Source organism: Schistocerca piceifrons, chromosome 2, assembly GCF_021461385.2.
Source record: "Schistocerca piceifrons isolate TAMUIC-IGC-003096 chromosome 2, iqSchPice1.1, whole genome shotgun sequence".
Taxonomy (NCBI): Eukaryota; Metazoa; Arthropoda; class Insecta; order Orthoptera; family Acrididae; genus Schistocerca; species Schistocerca piceifrons.
Genome location: NC_060139.1, coordinates 282,346,164 through 282,368,890, shown reverse-complemented (window position 1 = coordinate 282,368,890; position 22,727 = coordinate 282,346,164). Strand labels below are relative to the sequence as shown.

General features: G+C 41.0%; 1 protein-coding gene across 1 annotated transcript in view; it reads left to right on the top strand.

Moving 5' to 3' along the window:
• Positions 1–1,520: 1,520 nt before the first annotated feature.
• The window catches only part of LOC124776656, a 121,237-nt gene continuing 100,030 nt past the window's right edge, over positions 1,521–22,727 (top strand). Inside the window, exon 1 of the mRNA XM_047251747.1 lies at positions 1,521–1,657. Within this exon, the coding sequence (XP_047107703.1) occupies positions 1,618–1,657 (40 nt within the window). The 5' untranslated portion in view covers positions 1,521–1,617. The remainder of the gene's footprint in view (positions 1,658–22,727) is intronic.

Genomic DNA, 22,727 nt, shown 5'->3' with positions numbered 1-22,727 from the left:
TACTGTATATGCCATTCATCTGCTTTAGTTGCAAGGAAAGCGTGTGAAAAGCTTCCTAGATCCTGTGAAGAGTTAATAAGATCCGTGGCGAGCTACACATTTGGCAGTGCAAAGTAATCCGCAATTTTACAAAAATTTCAAGAATTGTTTGGAGTGAAACGTAAAAAGGTGCTGAATTATGGGGTACACGATAGCTTGTTTTACGTGCATGTCTTGTTCATCTGCTGGAAAACTGAGATGTATTTTTCCATTACTTCCAGTTAGCAACTGTTGAAGATAAATTAAAGTCTGCAGAAATGATTCATTGGGAAGAGAAAATTTGTATACTAAATCTTAGATGTCGTTTCTAAAGTATGTTCTGGTTTACTTCAACAATTTTAACGTCCTTTTACAATTGAGGGAAATATTGATTCACAAGGTTTTGGAAGGTTCTTTGCGTCTGTTTCAAAACACTGGTCAGAACTTTCTAGCCCGTGTGTCATCACTGACATGTACAAGGTTAAAAAAATTCAGCCATACCATTGTCTCACATTAGAATCAGTGTATCTTGGCCCGAATGTGAGCAGTTAGTACAAACTCTCCCTAGAGAATGTAAAAAGTGAATTCATCAACTAAGACTTAAATGTCTTGACTTCTATATCACAGCAACCGAAGAAATGTCTACCTACACACGATGATTTTTTTGAAAACTTAAAATTCATGGAGCCAAATATTACATTAATAGTAGACAGATCGTCCCAGATAAATGATGTATTGTTTGTTGCATCAAAGTTTGAAGAATTTGATCTAAATCCCTGAGCAGTTGAATGGAGAAGTCTTCCATTTGTGTCAGAGGGAAGGAAGAAGGAACTTTCAGAAACCGACTTGGATTATATGTGGAGTGAAATCTCAAAGTTGAAAGACTTCTACGATCAGCTGCTTTTTCAAAATATCAGTTAACTTGCTAAGCTGTTTCGTTCACTTCCACAATCTAATGCTGTAACTCAAAGAATATTTTCTATTGCAAGTGATGTAAAAACAAGAAAACGGAACAGAATTGGAACAGAGAATTTAAATTCCATATGTGTTGTGAGATCTTCATTTTAAGCAAACGGAATAGATTGCTCAACTTATCAAGTGGAACAAAAACATCTCAATTTTTACACTAAGAAAAGCTTGTATGAAGTGACTAAAAGTGTGCGATGGGGACTAAATGAGGAAGACTTCTGTGTTTCGGGAGTAATATTTCTACAAAAGGAAAGCTGTATCAACTGAAACGAGAAGCAACCAGTTCAATGACGCAAGTCCTGAATTTACATTATATTATGTAGTGTTGCAAGGGCTTTAGTAAATATGGTAGTTGTGCACCCTAAACACTACTACTAGTTTATATTCCTCCTTGTGGAATCGTAGTCCATTATTTCTCCCTCTCTCTCCTTTTTTTTAGGCATCAGATGTGTTTGTTTACCACGGGACAGAGACGGGACATTTTCAGTACCCGGTTGAGATTTTTGAGCTTCAGTGGTTGGCATGACGGAATTCAAATAGATTGAGCGCGAAGTCACAAATGCCAGAAATAAATTGTTTTCGGAGAAGGTGTGTGAGGTTGTCGGGACGTAGTGAATTGTAAAAAGAATAATGTTGGAGAACAACGTGGTAGATGTGAAAAACATGTCTGGTTCGTATGAAATTTAATTCGGTAATTAATGACTGTTTTTAATATATCTGCTTCCGTCATGCATGAAGTTTTCCTGGGCGTATGAGATTTTTGAAGTTGGGTGTTCTACTTTTCGTAGGATGTACGTATGATGTGGAACCTATTAAATGTTTGCTAAGATGTTTTGTTAACACCAGTTCACATACAAATACGATATAACCAGTGTTGTTGTACAGTGAATAAATAAACTTCGAAATATGGATTTTTGTTAGGCCTAGTTAAAAGACAATTTAGTATGTAGTACAACCGTACTGTTGACCCTTTCACTAAGAGTCACACAGTCACCATATACTTCTAGGTCGTGAAGATTTGGCACCAATAACAATTAACAGTGTCATCATCTTCATATTCTTTATCTGTGAACAGAATGAAAGGAAGCTACAGTAAATAGTATGTCACACACATTAAAGAAACATATGAACTAACATATTTCTTTTAGTTTCTACTTGCAGTACTCGCCATTTCAAAGATTACTCTGGTTACAAATATTATTAGATGACACAAAAGCTAGTAAAAATGGAAGTTTAATGGCCACAAACGGGAAATATTTTCAGTGTAAATGGCACTGCGCCATCTCTTTGCAAAATAGCAATCTGCTATTTCAGAGTGGACTATAGCTCTTGTGGTCTAGTCTTACATGTTATGACAATGGAGAATCCTCAGTTTGGACATGCCACATCCTCACAATTGCTACAGTGTTCACATGAAGTTACTTCTGTCAAGGCATCGTGATCATTGGGAAGATGGTCTTCCTTGTGTCAGAAACTAGAATTATGATAAGGCTTATGGTGAAGAACATAGATGGCATCCATTTGCTTTTGTCTCCTTCATTTAGGATAAACATGCTTCATCTCATAGGTAATGTGTAGTGAGGTGTAGGACTCAATAAAAGTGAACATTGTACTTCAATAGTGTATTCTCATTTGTCGATTTGGGAACCTACGAAAAATAGAATTTGGCCCAGAAGCAACAAAATACACAGGAATGCAACATAGGTATACAGCCCGCCCCACCCCCTGATCTCAGGCTCTACTTTTGTTTTGTTATCACAATATCCAATCAATAAATAACAAACAGAAGTTGAAGTCTGTCAGTCAACAGTTTCAGGGTTGATGTTACTTATTTCACAGAGCACTGGCTCAAAACTCAGAACATGTCATTCTTCAGCTTTCCAAATTATGGAGTTGGAAATGGATTCTGCAGGTCTGACAGCAGGGGAGGGGGGGGGGGGGGGGGGGTTGGAGGCTGTGGCTGTCTAATACTTGTTGAGGAGGACGTAGTATTCAGCATATGCAACAATGCTGACCACCTAAATATTTAAAAAACATTTTGAGCATTATGGTGTAGAAATCAAGCATCTGAATGTAATAATAGTGTGTACTTACCATTCTCCTGATGACAGCATATCCCAGTTTCTGAACACATTTTAAACTTGTGTATTTTTACAGATTCAAAGGTAAGAACATATTGTGTGGTGATTTTAACATGAATTTTGGTAACATTTTACGTGCAGCAAATCATGTCATTAATCTACTAACAACTTTCGATATCCAGAACATAGTATAAGGTCCAACTAGAATAAAAACGCAATTCAAGCAGCTGTATAAATGCAATATTCTTATACCCATTATCTTTCCCATTTATTGAAGTCCTGAACTGGTCTAATTTATCAGGGGAGTGTGTTATGGCTGAGTTTAGAACAAATAGAAGAAAAGTCATCACCTACTTTCATCTGCAGAAGGCAGATAAGAAACCCTAGCAGTATTGACATGTTTAAGAATGTACTTCAATCTCAGTCCTGGGATATTATTTGCAAGGATGAAAATGAATGTTAGATTAGATTCGGATTTCTCTCTGTAGACCCAAAAAGAGGTGATTTTCATGGGTGTGGAACATGTCAGAAAGTATAACATAAAAAAAAACATAAAACATTTTAATATAATACTTATGACTCTGATCATTTGCCAGATTGTCAAAATGGGTGAATACATTACAGTAAACTGGAACTGCTAATATCTACAGAATTAATACACTTGTCAGAATGAAACTTTGTTAAGCACATTTATCACACAAAATGCCTAATCTTTCCAGTTGTGACAAAGTGCCATCAAAACTGAAATCTGACAACTTTACTGAAGCTTGCCTGACAGTCCCAGTTAAGATATTCATCTATAGAGTAGGAGGAGTTGCCTATCAAAAAGTCTTCCAAACTCTGCTTCTACTGTACTTTATTTGAAACCAAGCTTTTAATGATTGCTGGCAATTTATTGAAAATATTTGTTCCTGAATTTTTGGTCCCCTTTCTGGACCACGGTAAGTGATTGTAACTCTTTATGTATGTTGCTCTTATTCCTACAACTGATACTGTGTATTGAGCTATTTGTTAGAAATAGAGATATATTACTTGCAACAAATTTCATTAAGGAATAATTATACTGAGAAGCAGTGGTTAGAATACAAAGTTCCATCAACAGGTTCCTACATGATATTATTGAATTTACGCCACAAATGATTTTTATTACATGCCTTTACTTGCTAAAATCATTTGGGCAGTTTGATGAGTTACGCAGAATAATACCTCGTATGACAAACAGAATGAAAGCAAGCATAGTATGCTAGTTTTTTTTGTATTTATATCTCCTTCATCTTTCATCATTCTCACTGAAAAACGGGCTTGTTTAGCTGCTTCAGCAATTCTGTGGTATGCCCTTCCCAACTGAATCTATTATTGAGTTGTAATCCAAGAAATTTAACACTGTCAACCTCTTCTATTTGCAAGTCTGCTTATGTTATATACATGCTGGAAGGAATACTCTTACAGGTTCTGAACTGCATATAGTGGGTCTTTTCAGAGTTCAGTGAGAGTGAATTAGCTTTAAACCATTTATTAATGTCGGTGTATATTTGATTAGCAGCCATTTCTAATTCTGTACTTGGCTTGCTACTTGTTGCAATGTTTGTATCATCTGCAATTAAAACAAACTTAGCATCTGGCAATGTAACAGGCAAGAGGTCATTCTTGTACACAAGAAAAAGCAGTGGGGCCTTGAGTGACACCATATGTAATTAATTCCCAATCAGATGAAGACTGGCAACTTACTGCACAGATATTTTACGACAACACCCTTTGTTTCCTGTTAGTTAGATAAAACTCTAATCATTTCGCAGCATTGCTGGTAACACTGTATTCTTATTTACTTCCCAAGAGAATGCTGTGGTTCACACAGTTGAAGGCTTTTGACGGGTCACAGAAAATGCCAGTGGCCTCTGATTTATTATCTAATGAATTAAGTACATTCTCACTGTAAATGTAAATAGCTTTCTATATATGAGGACCCTTAAGAACCCCAAACTGTGACTTGGACAATATATTATTTACCATGTGCGTGAACTGTTCCAGCCCACATTCTGCTCGATCTATTAAAAAGGAAAGGATGATTCAGCAGTTCAAAATTCTTGACAGTCTAGCCTACTCTGAGGCCCGACAGTAATTTGACCATCTCCATCTTTGCTTCTGTTGCATCCTTTCCTCCTCCATAGCTCTGTCGTGTTCCCCTACCTCCTCCCAGGTGTTCCTGTTCCCTCTTTCTCTCTTCAGCTGGAGAAGAAACTATCTTCCCTGGCACCCACTGGGGCTGGGGCTCTATGAATCCCATTCTCCAGCATCTCAAAAACAAGAAGCCTGTTACTTCGTCAGATGCGGGGACCCATGCTGTGGAGGCCTCAAGGTCATTCATTCTCTTTTATTATCCTGAGACTACTGCGACTCTTGCCTAATGGCTGGGGTGGCCAAGATTTAAGGCCTAAGCCTGACTGCCAAAGCACTCAGCCTTGCCTCGCATTTCCCCCGCTGCTCCACCACACTGTGCATGAGGAGGGGGAAGATGGGGAAACAGAAAACTTGCCACATTTAAATGGCTGTATAGTGGTACTGCGTATGGCTGGGTCTTAGGTTTCTCATTTCTCAACAATATAGATCACAAAAAAAACAAGGTGTCAGTATTAATTATTATTGGTGTGCTGAAGACATGACTTTTATCTGGTACGAACTGTCGGCTTATGGACAGATGCAGACAGTTTCAGAGTTTTAAACTCAAGTTGCCATGTAATTGTGACTTATTTAGTTTCATAATCGAAAAAGGTCTTTCTTGTAAACAGGTGTGACATTGACAGCGTCTTCAAAACTTTGATGAAAATTTTGTTGTAATTCTTGCAAGGACACAATGAATTCTTCAAACCTCATGCTTCCTTCAACACCAGTGAGCTTAGCAAACTGGATTGCCTTTGTCAGAATTTGTTCCTTCTAAAATTCGATTTTCTTTTTAAATGGCCCTCCATCAAATCAGAAAGAAGTTACCGTGTAATGTAGTATGCAGTCAAGTCCACTTAAAACGTGAAGTCTTCAATACATTCTGAATGTTCTAATTTTCGTTCCTGCACTCCTTTTTTCTTCGTAAATTCAACAATAATGAGATATAACTGGAAAAATTATTCCAGTCATGCTCCTTGACTTTGCACTTTGCAGTAATGTACTGTTCATTTGCATTGAAAACTGTTGCAACTGAAGGTGGAATCATGGGTGTCGTTTCAGAAATTTTACTGTATGTACCACCAATTTCTTCAAGTGCTGTGTCTGCAAATTTAGTACAAAGTGCTTCTTGATGTCCAGAACAATGGATCCTGTCTGTCGATCGTTGTAGTTTTTGCCTTTTTTCATTGTCAACTAAAAGTTTTAATTCCTTTGACATTGTACGAAACTGTCATTTTGTAGCATATAAGCAGCACCTGTTGCATACGAGAATTGAGAATTCTCATCCGTCTCTTCTGTTATTACCATTTTTAAAGGATTGTGATGATAGTTCACTAGACCACTTCCTTCTGTGCAAACAGTCTGTCAAACTCAGAGTTGTGTAGACTGCAAAATTCTGCACTGCAATGATAAATGAAATGTCACGCTGCTTTGTGTGCTTCAGACACGGGCCAAGCAAACCTGAGTGACAGGCCAGGCCTTGGCCCACACACACTGCTCACGTGAAGTTTGGCATGTTGTGGCTGGGCCTGCCTAATGTGCAAGTCTCAGGACAACCACCCACCCGCGATTTCCAGCAGGTGTGATGGACACTGATTCCACACAATGACTGATTCTGGCACATTTAATGTTCATCTGGCCTCTTATATTACTTTCCTCCAATGGAACTGTAATAGTGTTAATTGTCTCCTTCTGGAACTGCAGTACCTTGTTTATATATACTCTGTAGCTTGTGTTGTATTTCGTGGATACTCAGTTCCCGACTCTTCATGGTTTCCAAGTATTCTGCCGGAACCTGGTCGGGTCTTTGTGAGCATCTTGTGATGCCTATACGTTGGTCGGCACTGACATTGTTAGTTCCTAGGTTTCTCGTCATACTGCACTGGAAGCTATGACCATTTTGGATCCATTTAGACTCTGCGGTAAAGATATGCAACCTTCACCTCCCCCCTCCGACTGGCCTTCTATGCTTTCTGCTCAAGTGAAATGTAGGGCAAAATGGTCAGTGAAAAGTCATTTAAGAGCCACTGATAATTACTGAAGCATTTGGTTGTGCACCCTGTCCAGCACAGTAGTCATGTTGGTGCAGATAGCAAGGGCACTGGAGAGCTCCCATTTGTTAAATGGGACATTACAAGGCTCCGGGCAGTGTGGAACAGAGATAAAGGAAGTCATTCCAAATGATGTTAAAGAAGACTGAATGCAGATGCATAGTGGGCCAAAACATCCCAAAGGTGTTCTATGGGATTCAGGTCAGGACTCGGTGCAGGCCAGTCCATTACATTGATGTTCTTGTTGTATAACCACTCTGCAACAGGTCGTGCATTATGAACAGTTGCTTGATCATGTTGAAAGGTGCAATCGCCATCTCTGAATTGTTCAACAGTGGGAAGCAAGAAGGTGCTTAAAACATCAATGTAGGCCTGTGCTGTGATAGTGCCATGGAAAACAACAAGGGGTGCAAGCCTCCTCCATGAAAAACACAACTGCACCCTGACACCACCGTCTCTGAATTTTACTGTTGGCACTACACACGCTGGCAGATGACCTCCACCGGGCATTCGCCATACCCACACCCGGCCATCAGATCGCCACATTGTTTCTTGTGATTCGTAACTCCACACAACATTTTCCCATTGTTCAATCGTCCAATGTTTACACCCCTTACATCAAGTGAGGTGTCGTTTGGCATTTACTGGTGTGATGTATGCCTTATGAGGGATCGCACCTGTCGGCTTTGACCCGTGACGTAAGACTGTTGTGGTGCGTGACGTCACGATGGCGCGGAATTTAGTTTGTGAGAGTGCCGTGTTTGTAGGTGTCATTTTGATGCGATCAGTGGTGCTCTCTGGTGGTGTGTTATGTGATGTTTTTGGTTTAGTTTGCGAGTGTGGCGTCGTGTGTGAATTTTGGTAAATAGCTGTTTTTATGTCTTTGGTAGGTATGGATATGACTGACAGGGTCAACAGTTTTCGGTTGTCAGCTATGAAGGGTGACAGTGCGTTGTCTCTAATACAATTTCTCCAACTATTCGGATTTTTGGATGAAGTCGTGAAGTGTTCAGTATGATGTGAAGAAATGAGGCTTACTTAACATTCCGGCGTCTCGGACCAGGGACAGCTGTATGTGGAGATGTCGTAAGGATAACAGGTTAAGGGAAGTGTTCGATCCCAATGTGTGGCTGTGAACGTTGGTATTGCTATCGGGAGATGTTTTTGAGCCATATAGGTCAAGGGAAGTGTTAGGTCCTAATTTATGGGATCGGGCGCTGCTATTGAGCTATATAGGTTAATGGAAGTATCAGTATCCAGATGATGTGTGTTTAGTGGTATTTGGGGAGTTTTGTGATGTCAGTTTTTTTCGTCGTTTTGTATGGGGGTGGGTGTCTAAATCTGTTTGTATTTAGTTTGTCCCCACCCAGAAAACCCCTATTCCCCGCGCTTGTCCCGTTAGTGTTGCTATTTCCCGCGCTTGTCCCGTTAGTGTTGTTAGGCTTTTTGTGGAGTGAGTGAGTGAGTGAGTGAGTGAGTGAGTGTGTTTTTCTTTTTAATGTATTTTCGTCCTCATAATGTGTACGTAACGACTTAATATGCGCCATATTGGAATCGTGGTTTATGGTAGTTTCTGCCATATTTGTGACTTCATGGGTCAAAGCAGACGGGCGGGATCGGATGCTTCTGTATTTCCCTTATGAGCAGCCGCTCGGCCATGAAATCGAAGTTTTTTTCACCTCCCGTCTAACTGTCATAATACTTGCAGTGCATCCTGATGCAGTTTGGTATTCCTGTGTGATGGCGTGGATAGATGTGTGCCTGTTACACATTACACCTCTCTTTAACTGTCGGCAGTGTCTACCAGTCAACAGACGAGGTAGGCGTGCATGCTTTTGTGCTGTACATGTCCCTTCACGTTTCCACTTCACTATCACATCAGAAACAGTGGACCTAGGGATGTTCAGGAGAGTGGAAATCTCGCGTACAGGTGTATGATAAAAGTGACACCCAATTACCTGACAATGTTCGAAGTCCATTAGTTCCGCAGAGCACCCCATTCTGCTCTGTCGCGATGTCTACTGACTACTGAGGTCACTGATATGGAGTACCTTGCATTAGGTGGCAGCAAACTGCACCTTATATGAAAAATATATGTTTGAGGGTGTCCAGATACTTTTGATCACATAGTGTGCATAACAGCTTGTATTAATTTGGACACAGTCTGCTTCTGGAGTTTCCATTGATCTGAAAAGGCATTTGATCTAGTCCAGTGGCTATCAAACTTTTTTGCTCAGGAGTCAACATTGACATTGTGGGGTTTCAGTTGGTACCGCATATATAGTGGGTAATATTATTAGTTGGTAATCTACATAAATTAGTGCGTAATTAACCCAAAATAGAATAGCTGTAATAAGAGCACAAAAAGTTGGACAACAGCCCCAAAAGCACTGATCTTTGCGTTTTGGCACCATTCAGAACAAGTAGTGTTGACTGTGCCCTCTTTCAGATTGCTGCCAAACTCAACAATCTAACAGTTGTGACGCTATAGCTGTGTGATAAGAGTTGTTGGTTTTACTATGTATGTGAATGACTGATTGACAGCAGTATTTGTAGTTAAATTTGAATGCACTGTTCAATATTAGACTCAATCACAAAAGCGTGCTAAATGATTTAAATGCCAATTTTCGTCTACACATGCCATTATATTAAACAGCTTTAATTAATTTCATGTTACTTTCACAAATAAGTACTGTATGTATTATATGATACTGTATGATTATATGATAGCGGAACAAACATTGGTAGCAGTTACTTCTGTAAAATATCTGGGACTATGCGTGCGGAACGATTTGAAGTGGAATGATCATATAAAATTAATTGTTGGTAAGGCGGGTACCAGGTTGAGATTCATTGGGAGAGTGCTTAGAAAATGTAGTCCATCAACAAAGGAGGTGGCTTACAAAACACTCGTTCGACCTATACTTGAGCATTGCTCATCAGTGTGGGATCCGTACCAGATCGGTCTGACGGAGAAGATAGAGAAGATCCAAAGAAGAGCGGCGCGTTTCGTCACAGGGTTATTTGGTAACCGTGATAGTGTTACGGAGATGTTTAATAAACTCAAGTGGCAGACTCTGCAAGAGAGGCGCTCTGCATCGCGGTGTAGCTTGCTCGCCAGGTTTCGAGAGGGTGCGTTTCTGGATGAGGTATCGAATATATTGCTTCCCCCTACTTATACCTCCCGAGGAGATCACGAATGTAAAATTAGAGAGATTAGAGCGCGCACGGAGGCTTTCAGACAGTCGTTCTTCCCGCGAACCATACGCGACTGGAACAGGAAAGGGAGGTAGTGACAGTGGCACGTAAAGTGCCCTCCGCCACACACCGTTGGGTGGCTTGCGGAGTATAAATGTAGATGTAGATGTACATTTGAGGATGATATTTTGTGTAGTGAACATGTTACTTCCGTATCAATAGTGGCTGATTGGTACGACTTGTGCATGCCCATGAGTTGTCATAACTGGAAGTTAACCAAGAAAACATCCCCTCACTACGTCCTCTAACACCACAGACGTCACCCTAGTTATCCCTCTGCCACCGAGGTAAGCGTCCAGTTTAGTGTAGCTAACGGCTGAATTCACCAATGTCCATTACAATTGTTGTTGTTGTTGTTGTTGTGGTCTTCAGTCCTGAGACTGGTTTGATGCAGCTCTCCATGCTACTCTATCCTGTGCAAGCTTTTTCATCTCCCAGTACCTACTGCAACCTACATCCTTCTGAATCTGCTTAGTGTATTCATCTCTTGGTCTCCCTCTACGATTTTTACCCTCCACGCTGCCCTCCAATACTAAATTGGTGATCCCTTGATGCCTCAGAACATGTCCTACCAACCGATCCCTTCTTCTGGTCAAGTTGTGCCACAAACTTCTCTTCTCCCCAATCCTATTCAATACTTCCTCATTAGTTATGTGATCTACCCATCTAATCTTCAGCATTCTTCTGTAGCACCACATTTCGAAAGCTTCTATTCTCTTCTTGTCCAAACTATTTATCGTCCATGTTTCACTTCCATACATGGCTACACTCCATACGAATACTTTCAGAAATGACTTCCTGACACTTAAATCAATACTGGATGTTAACAAATTTCTCTTCAGAAACGCTTTCCTTGCCATTGCCAGCCTACATTTTATATCCTCTCTACTTCGACCATCATCAGTTATTTTGCTCCCCAAATAGCAAAACTCCTTTACTACTTTAAGTGCCTCATTTCCTAATCTAATTCCCTCAGCATCACCCGACTTAATTAGACTACATTCCATTATCCTTGTTTTGCTTTTGTTGATGTTCATCTTATATCCTCCTTTCAAGACACTGTCCATTCCATTCAACTGCTCTTCCAAGTCCTTTGCTGTCTCTGACAGAATTACAATGTCGTCGGCGAACCTCAAAGTTTTTATTTCTTCTCCATGAATTTTAATACCTACCCCGAATTTTTCTTTTGTTTCCTTTACTGCTTGCTCAATATACAGATTGAACAACATCGGGGAGAGGCTACAACCCTGTCTTACTCCCTTCCCAACCACTGCTTCCCTTTCATGTCCCTCGACTCTTATAACTGCCATCTGGTTTCTGTACAAATTGTAAATAGCCTTTCGCTCCCTGTATTTTACCCCTGCCACCTTCAGAATTTGAAAGAGAGTATTCCAGTCAACATTGTCAAAAGCTTTCTCTAAGTCTACAAATGCTAGAAACGTAGGTTTGCCTTTCCTTAATCTTTCTTCTAAGATAAGTCGTAAGGTCAGTATTGCCTCACGTGTTCCAGTGTTTCTACGGAATCCAAACTGATCTTCCCCGAGGTTGGCTTCTACTAGTTTTTCCATTCGTCTGTAAAGAATTCGTGTTAGTATTTTGCAGCTGTGACTTATTAAGCTGATAGTTCGGTAATTTTCACATCTGTCAACACCTGCTTTCTTTGGGATTGGAATTATTATATTCTTCTTGAAGTCTGAGGGTATTTCGCCTGTTTCATACATCTTGCTCACCAGATGGTAGAGTTTTGTCAGGACTGGCTCTGCCACGGCCGTCAGTAGTTCCAATGGAATATTGTCTACTCCGGGGGCCTTGTTTCGACTCAGGTCTTTCAGTGCTCTGTCAAACTCTTCACGCAGTATCGTATCTCCCATTTCATCTTCATCTACATCCTCTTCCATTTCCATAATATTGTCCTCAAGTACATCGTCCTTGTATAGACCCTCTATATACTCCTTCCACCTTTCTGCTTTCCCTTCTTTGCTTAGAACTGGGTTTCCATCTGAGCTCTTGATATTCATACAAGTCGTTCTCTTATCTCCAAAGGTCTCTTTAATTTTCCTGTAGGCGGTATCTATCTTACTCCTAGTGAGATAGGCCTCTACATCCTTACATTTGTCCTCTAGCCATTCCTGCTTAGCCATTTTGCACTTCTTGTCGATCTCATTTTTGAGACGTTTGTATTCCTTTTTGCCTGTTTCACTTACTGCATTTTTATATTTTCTCCTTTCATCAATTAAATTCAATATTTCTTCTGTTACCCAAGGATTTCTACTAGCCCTCGTCTTTTTACCTACTTGATCCTCTGCTGCCTTCACTACTTCATCCCTCAAAGCTACCCATTCTTCTTCTACTGTATTTATTTCCCCCATTCCTGTCAATTGCTCCCTTATGCTCTCCCTGAATCTCTGTACAACCTCTGGTTCTTTCAGTTTATCCTGGTCCCATCTCCTTAAATTCCCACCTTTTTGCAGTTTCTTCAGTTTTAATCTACAGTTCATAACCAATAGATTGTGGTCAGAGTCCACATCTGCCCCTGGAAATGTCTTACAATTTAAAACCTGGTTCCTAAATCTCTGTCTTACCATTATATAATCTATCTGAAACCTTTTAGTATCTCCAGGGTTCTTCCATGTATACAACCTTCTTTCATGGTTCTTAAACCAAGTGTTAGTTATGATTATGTTGTGCTCTGTGCAAAATTCTACCAGGCGGCTTCCTCTTTCATTTCTGTCCCCCAATCCATATTCACCTACTATGTTTCCTTCTCTCCTTTTTCCTACACTCGAATTCCAGTCACCCATGACTATTAAATTTTCGTCTCCCTTCACAATCTGAATAATCTCTTTTATTTCATCATACATTTCTTCAATTTCTTCGTCATCTGCAGAGCTAGTTGGCATATAAACTTGTACTACTGTAGTAGGTGTGGGCTTTGTATCTATCTTGGCCACAATAATGCGTTCACTATGCTGTTTGTAGTAGCTTACCCGCATTCCTATTTTCCTATTCATTATTAAACCTACTCCTGCATTACCCCTATTTGATTTTGTGTTTATAACCCTGTAGCCACCTGACCAGAAGTCTTGTTCCTCCTGCCACCGAACTTCACTAATTCCCACTATATCTAACTTCAACCTATCCATTTCCCTTTTTAAATTTTCTAACCTACCTGCCCGATTAAGGGATCTGACATTCCACGCTCCGATCCGTAGAACGCCAGTTTTCTTTCTCCTGATAAAGACATCCTCTTGAGTAGTCCCCGCCCGGAGATCCGAATGGGGGACTATTTTACCTCCGGAATATTTTACCCAAGAGGACGCCATCATCATGTAATCATACACTAAAGCTGCATGCCCTCGGGAAAAATTACGGCTGTAGTTTCCCCTTGCTTTCAGCCGTTCGCAGTGTCAGCACAGCAAGGCCGTTTTGGTTATTGTTACAAGGCCAGATCAGTCAATCATCCAGACTGTTGCCCTTGCAACTACTGAAAAGGCTGCTGCCCCTCTTCAGGAACCACACGTTTGTCTGGCCTCTCAACAGATACCGCTCCGTTGTGGTTGCACCTACGGTACGGCTATCTGTATCGCTGAGGCACGCAAGCCTCCCCACCAACGGCAAGGTCCATGGTTCATTAAGCACATCTAAAAAAAATTGTTGGTTACTGAGCAGAAAGCTACAGTCTTCGGAAGCTCTTTTTGGATTCAGCTGTCAAATGAGGCTTGTAACTGCTGGCCACATGAATACTTGAGTTTGGCCAGAGTTTCGCAACCACTGATCTAGTAAATCACACAGTGCTCCTACATAAACTGGATGCTTACATTATAAGAGAAGTCTGCAGTGAATGGTTTGTCATGTATATCAGACAGAGAGCAGCTGGTAGAAATAACAACACATGATATAAGAACAAGCTATTCAGATATAATATCTGTTACATCAGAAGTCCCACAGGGCTCAATCTTAGCCCCTTCTTCTTTCTCTCTATTAATGACCTCCTGGAACACCTATCCACAACACCTGTGTCATTTGCCAATGATACAAACCATCTATCTTGTAACAGTTCTCCACAGTAGATAAGAGCCAACTTTGTTGACAGCTGTGAAAGGCTTCTATGCTGGCTCTTTGAAGACAACCTCTTAATATAGGAAAAAAAAGCTCATACATTATTTTGTCCATCAAAGATCCATACACCACACGTAGAATCCTCGAAAGAGCCATACCTAAAGACTGGAAAGTAGCACACACAAGTCACACCAGCTCCCAAGAAAGGAAATAAGTTATCCTCTGAGTTACAGACCCATATCAGTAATGTTGATTTGCAGTAGTATTTTGGGACCCTTGCTATGTTTGAACATTATGAATTACCTCGAAGAAAGTGATTTGTTGACAAATAGCTAACAAAGATCCAGAAAATGTTGTTCTTGTGAAACACAACTAGTTCTTTATTCTCACAAAGTAATGAATGCTGCCAATAGATCTCAAATTGATTCCATATTTTTAGATTTCTAGAAGGCTTTTGACACTGATATTCACAAGCAACTTCTAATCAAATTGCATGCCTGTGGGTTATCACTACAGTTGTGCAACTGGGTTTGTGATTTCCTGGCAGAAAGATCACAGTCCGTAGTGACTGATGGAAAGCCATTGATTAAAACAGAAACAATATCTGGCGTTCCCCAAGGGAGTGTTACAGGCTCTCTGCTGTTCCTGATCCATCTAAACGATTCAGAAGACAATCTAAACAGCTCCATTAGATTGTTTGCGAATGATACTCTCATTTTCCACCTAGTAAAGTCATCAGGTGATCAAAATCCATTGCAAAACAATTTAGGCATAATATATGTATGGTGCAGAAAGTGGCAGTTAACTCTAAATAATGAAAACTGTTAAGTCGTCCACATGAGGACTAAAAGGAATCTGCTAAATTTCTGTTGCAAGATAAATCACACAAACCTAAAGGCTCTAAATTCAGCTAAATACTCAAGGATTACAATTACGAATAATTTAAATTGGAACAATCACAAAGATAATGTTGTTGGGAAAGCAAACCAGACTGTGATGTATTGGCAGAACACACAGATAATGCAACAGGTGTACCAAAGGGACTGCTTACATTACACTTTTCTGTCCTCTTCTGGTGTACTACTGTGCAGTGGGGGTCCACATCAGACAGGAGTGACGGAGGACATTGAAAAAATTCAGGACAACTCGTTTTGTATTATTGCAAAGTAGAGGATAATGAGCCATTGGTACAATAAGTGAATTGGGGTTGCAATAATTAAAACAAAGGAATTTTTTTTGTTGTGGCAGGATCTTCTTATGATGCCTCACACTTGTTTTCTCCTCAGTGTTAAAATATTTTGTTGGTGCCCACCTACAAAGGAATAAATCATCATAAAATAAGAGAAATTGGAGCTTGCATGGAAAGATTTAAGTATTCATCTCTCCTGTGCACTGTTAGAGAGTGGGATGATAAAGAAATAGCTTGAAGGTCTTTGATCAGCCCTCTGCTAGACATTTAATTGTGAATTTCAGAGTAACCATGTAGATATAGATGTTAATTATGAAGGATTGAAGGGTATTGCTGGAGCCTTGAAGTGTTAGATGACTTCATAATGGAACACTTCTAACAAGGGAAACTTCCCATTGCAACCCCCCCCCCCCCCCCCCCTCCCTCCCTCGGATTTAGTGGTAAGAGGACCCAGTGGGCAGCCCATCAAAATCTGAACACCGATCAAGCATGGAAACAGGAAGAAGTTGTACTGGACTCTGAAGAAAGAGGGGGTGGGGGTGGGGAATGGAAACAGTGAATGGTCCAAGAAGTAGCAGTGCAATATAGAGCATCTGGGGAAAGAAGTGGCATCGCGGTTACGATGTTGGACAGCAATGGACGAGCCATTTTCAAACCTCCCTCGTACCTATTTTTGTTCCTCTTGCTGTTCATTCTATTCAAATTTGTGTCTGTATTGTGGTGTAACATCCATTTGCAATAACGAGGTTTAAGGTAGGGACCTGTAATAACAGTTGATTCTCCACAACTATTCTGTTAGTCAAAAGGAAGCAGCTTTTGAATGGGAACTGCAAACATTTGATGACAAGGTGACAAGTCAGTCAAATCCTCCACCAGGAAACATGTCTAGCTACGAGTGGGAGCCTCGCTAGTTCACGACAGTTAGTCTTAGCCCTGACGACGACCATGGAGGTAGTGGTCGAAAGCTTGGAGTTTTATCCTGCATTGACGTGGCATGTACACGGAGAGATTCTTATTCAGGAAACATGTCTGTTGTCATATACGGCATTAGTGACAGTATGTGGGTCATACAATAGGAATCTCTTATCGATGCACGTAATTTGTACGACTGGTAAATGATCAAGGTATGTCATTGCCCAATATAGGTGTTCGTGTGAACGTGATCACTCCCAATGACACAGTTTCTGTGTACTGTGAAAACACATGCTTTTAACGTTTTTGGAGTTGTGTTCCGTTTTGGAAATCTTGACTCTTAAATACCTTCGTTGTAACATAGTTCACACCCGTTTATATGTTGTTTCAATTTCTGCGATACGTCTATGTGGTATCTTGGCTGCTCTCACTATTCACCTCATTAACTTGTGACGTCAACGTATTCTTATGACAACTCATTTTCAGTAATCAATGTACAGTATGACAACTGCCAAGGCTACAGAAAAAGGACAAACGTTTCAATAACCAGAGGGACAGTTCATAATGTTGAGGAAGGGCAAGAGATAGTTTTTAATACTGCTCACCCACGTGGTGGTAATGCAATGCTGTAACCACTTAACCAACACGCCATTTTTTTTTTTTTTTTCTTTCCAGCTACTCTGTAAGCACTTCTTGTTCTTGGACCATTCAGTTTACATTTTGCTTTTTTTTTCCATAGTTCAGTACATCATCTTCTTGTTTTCATGCTTGATCTGTGTTCAGTTTTCTACAGGTTATCCACTGGGCCATCTTACCACTAAATCAGAGAGGGGCTGCGATGGGGAGTTTCCCTTGTAAATGAAACTCACAATTCGCCTAAATTATCTAAACTGTGGAGGTGCAAGGCCTTAGAGGACTATCCTATTGTGGCTGAATTGCATAATATTTTTAACTTATGTGAAGGCATGGTTACATGCTCTGTTGTGATAGATATGGATCCTGAGGAATTGTGGGAGAAATGGAAAACCATGGGTGTCATGGAAGTGTAGAACTACATGCGGAGAGTTGGTGACATGCTCAGTCATCTGTGCCCCGGAGCTAAAGGCAAGCTCCTGTCTTGTTTCAGTCAAATCTTGTTTGATGGACAGTAGTTCACCACTTGGAAGGAGGCAATATTAATTCCATTCTGGGAAATGGGCAATTATCTTGTGTGGGTAAGACCCTAGAGCCCATGGTCAACCACTACCTCGTCTGGCTCGTCATATCCCGAGATCATCTGTGCTGCTGCTAGTGCAGTTTCAGTGCAACCATTCTGCTCTTCACAGTTTAATTCCAGAGATGTCTATACAACAGTCTTTGTTACACGGAAACCAGTTGGATGATTTGATTTTTTAACTTGAAAAAGTGTAAGACACCATTTTAAGGTACAACATCCTGCACCAACTACATGAATGGCAGCTACATGGACATCTGCCACTTATCGAATTCTTCCTCGAGAACTGATGCTTTTGGTATTGCGTTGGTGGTGCCTTGTATGACCATTACATTCAGGAAACTTGGGGTCCCCCAAGACCGTATACTCAGTTTTGCACTGTTTGTGATAGTTATCAGTGGCATCTCCTCCACAGTCAGGAGCCATGTAAGTGATCTTTGTTGGTGGGTGATTTCGCAGTCTTCTTCTACTCTTCCTCCGATCTTGCAATGACAACAAGGGATGGGCACCAGGAGGCTGGAAGCTTGGGCCATTAAAAATGGTTCAGTGTTCACACCAGAGAAGACCACATTTCAGTTTCAGCCAACTAGAGCTGTTTGAAATTGTAAGTACAATATGCACTTTTTAGGCCTTCTGATTGACATTAAATTAACCTGGTTCCTGTACCTGAAAGACCAGTGAACAAAGAACTTCAGATCATTGAACAGTTTGAAATACCTCAGTGGAAATGCATGGAGAGCCGACAGTCCGGCCTCTTGCAGTTTTGTAGTATGTCTGTCAGACCACGATTAGATTATGGCAGCGTGGTTTATGTATCAGCATGTACTTCCTACCCCAAGACGTTAGATGCTGTCCACCATGAGAAGAGTAGGTTATCAATTAGTCTCTCAGACCAGACCAGTTCAGAGTTTGTGTGCAGAGGCTGGTAAACGACCACTCTGGATTTGGCAGCACCTCTTTCTGACTTGACAGGCCATTAAAATCTTAACATTGCCTCAGTCATTAGCCCACACTAACTTTGAGTGGTTGTTCCGGAATTGGTCCCATGTGGCCAAGTCATTCAGTATATGTGCTACTGACTGTCTCACAGATCTGGCTGTATCAGACCTCAGAGTATGTGGCCAGGACTCGAACAGATTGCCAACTTAGTGTCTTCATAGGCCCAAAGTGATCTTAAGCTTGACAAAGTAGAAGAAAACTTGTACATCACACTACTTTTTTTACGAATCTGTTTTCTTCAGTTTTAAGTAAGTACCACAGTTTTATCATTGTATGTGTGGATGGCTTCTAGCAAGGGAATGCTATTGGTTGTTCAGCTGTTTTGCCAGATAGGATTTTCCATCTACACATTCCCGAACACTACAAATTATGATGTGGGGCTATATGCATTATTTTATGTGGTAATTCCACGCCAGTCCAACACAGAAAAGTAATGGTTTCAACCTCGAATTTGTAGATGTATGAGACCATTGTGAAGTCAGTCACAGACGAACTAAATTCAAAAATTATGTGAAATTTGCACATGTCAGCCTCAACATAATAGTCTTGTTTCTAATCCAGATACATCAGTGACACTTACCATTGAAAAAGTGATGAGTAGGTGTGCCTTGTGAGAGAAAGAGTTCACATTGCTTGAAAGAGATTGTCGTGAAAGTAGATCTGCCTTTGTCAGCAATACCTTTCAACAAATTAAGTATCTGATCAGCACATGACTTCAGGATACTCATACTTTCGCAATAATACTGACCATCTCATCACTTGCATAGCCTGTTGTATAGTTAGTTTATTAATACTGATAATGTGTATGCAACCATTGAAATGCTTTCTCTTGTCACAACGAGTCAATTAAAACATTGTTATTCGTGAGGGCTTCTCGACTGTCTCTAGCTTGCAGTGGAAATGTGATATCCACTTGTACTTAGTATAATGGCTCTTATTACATCCATACCCAAGCAATGACAGTGAAACTTATGTACTTCAGATCTTGGACACTTTTTACCAGGAGCACAAAGGGGTCATACTCATGGAAATGACCCCTTTTTGACTCTTTGTAATGTATCTTAGAGATACGCCAGGATAACAGGCAGCAAGTAGATAACCTTGTTTTATTTTCCTGCCGTGCTTTTAGATCATGTGATTTTATAATATTCCTTTCTTCCTTATTCACTACCCTCACGATGAATCGTCTGTCCCTTCTTATGATTTAAAAACGTGTAGAGGCAGAAGCTATAATCCCAGTTGGTAATGGCTCACCAGTTACTGAACCGTTCATTGTTCTGGACAAAAAAATAAACAAAAAACATACACTGATATATGAAACTGAAAACTATTATGTACTAATGAAAAGAGATGGAGCACTTAAACGATAAAAACTGCAACACTACTCAGTGACAATAAAGTTCTGTAAGGCTGTATTTTTCGGATGGGGAATTCTTCCACTGTGCATATGCATCTTACCAAAGTGAGCATATGGCAGGACTGTCTTCCCACTCCCTGCCTCATCCCACCCCACCCGCAGTGCTCGCATGGTGTACGTCGCATGAAACTGTGCCACAACCACGCAGGCGCATGGAAGGGCGTTGTGCTCATCAAATGGTGCATAGGACATTGCCCATTAATGCATGGTTTCCTCCCCTGTATGCTCATCTTTTTAGAGATGGTTGCGGGACGTGGCTGTTCAATACAGGATCTCAAATTAAACATCTCTCAGCCATCTAGTTTCCAACCTTATTTTATTTGGCAACCGGTTTCAGCTTTTTACTACACGATCTTCAGGCATATCACAGCTGAGGTAGTCTTTCTACACGTTGATCAGGGGCCTGAAGATGGTGCAGTAAAATGCTGAAACTGGTTGCCAAATAAAATAAGGTTGAAAACTAGATGGCTGAAAGGTGTTTAATTTGACATCCTGTTTCAGTTTTATTACTGACATTAGGGAAACCCTCAGTTTATCTGGAGATCCGTCCACCACCCTTGCCGACACTGCCACCAGTGTTATATGGATTTTGAAATTTCGGGAACTGTTGGGCCTTATCCCTGATGTGCTGAGCAGGGGTGTTCAGCATGCTGTGCCAAAGCAGTTAGGCATTTTTGATTGGTTTTCAGTGTAATAGTTCAGTACATCGTGATGGCAGTTTGTCATTGTTAGGTGACTCTCCTGCATTATAAGCAGCTCTGCCTGTGGGGACACACGTGGTCTTCCCAAGCAAATAGAAAGCTGACACTTAGTAATGGTGCTGATGACCTTGCTGCTGAATACCTCACTCTTCTTCTTCTTCTTCTGTTTTTAGTTCTAAATGCCTTCAGCCACTTAGATTCGGAAGCAGTGGGAAATAGTGTGTGCTATAACAGTGAACTGCTTGTCAAAAGAAAACCCTAATAAGTTATTTCTCATTAATGAAAGCAAAACATTAAAATAATAATGTTCTGGCACTTGACTTATTTAGCGTCTTGCTCTTGCTTCCAAATACAGTGTTGTTAAGATTGAACTACAATCACTTAATTTTGTAAACTCTAAAATGTTCTTTGTTCATGATTGGTTCAATCTTATACCACAGATCCTATGCATATGGGTGGCCAAACAGTCATGTCTAGTATAAAAGTAAAATACACACATCAAAAAAAGTTTTGCACCCCCGGTTCCTAGAACTCCCGAAGATAGACGTTGACTATGGATATTGTATCACAGACACAGTCTCTTTGACTGTGCCGGCCGGAGTGGCCGTGCGGTTCTGGGCGCTACAGTCTGGAACCGAGCGACCTCTACGGTCGCAGGTTCGAATCCTGCCTCGGGCATGGATGTGTGTGAAGTCCTTAGGTTAGTTAGGTTTAATTAGTTCTAGGACCTCAGAAGTTAAGCCGCATAGTGCTCAGAGCCATTTGAACCATTTTTCTTTGACTGTTCAGAGATGTCACTAAACCCGCCCAAAGGTGTAAACAACTATGCATGAGTAGCGCCTATTACATGGAGGGGGTCCGACAGCTGATCAGTTCCAGTCATTCCACCAGGAAGGCTTGTGTTGTCTGTAGTTCGACCATGCCTAGACAGTCAGTACTGCAGTTTGATCGTGTCCGCATTGTTACTTTGTGCCAGGAAGGGCTCTCAACAAGGGAAGTGTCCAGGTGTCTCAGAATGAACCAAAGTGATGTTAGGACATGGAGGAGATATAGACAGGAACTTTTGATGACATGTCTCGCTCCGCCTGCCCAAGGGCTACTACTGCAGCGGATGACTGCTACCTACAGATTATGGCTTGGAGGAACCCTGACAGCAATGCCACCAATTTGAATAATGCTTTTCGTGCAGCCACAAGACGTCGTATTAAGACTCAAATTGTGTGCAATTGGTTGCATGTTGTGCAGCTTCACTCCAGATGTCCATGATGAGGTCCATCTTTGCAACCACAACACCATGCAGTGCAGAACAAATGGGCCAAACAACATGCTGAATGGATCGCTCAGAATTGGCATCATGTTCTCATCACTGATGTGTGTCGCATATGCCTTCAACCAGACAATCATCGGAGACGTGTTTGGAGGCAACCTGGTCAAGCTGAATGCCTTAGACACACTGTCCAGCAAGTGCAGCAAGGTGGAGGTTTCCTGCTGTTTTGGGGTGGCATTATGTGGGGCAGACATACGCTGCTGGTGGTCATGGAAGGTGCCGTAATGGCTGTACAATACTTGAATGCCATCCTCCAACCAATAGTGCAACCATATGGGCAGCATATTGGCGAGGCATTTGTCTTCATGGAGGACAATTCGTGTCCCATTGTGCTCATCTTGTGATTGGCTTCCTTCAGGATAACATCGCTCGACTA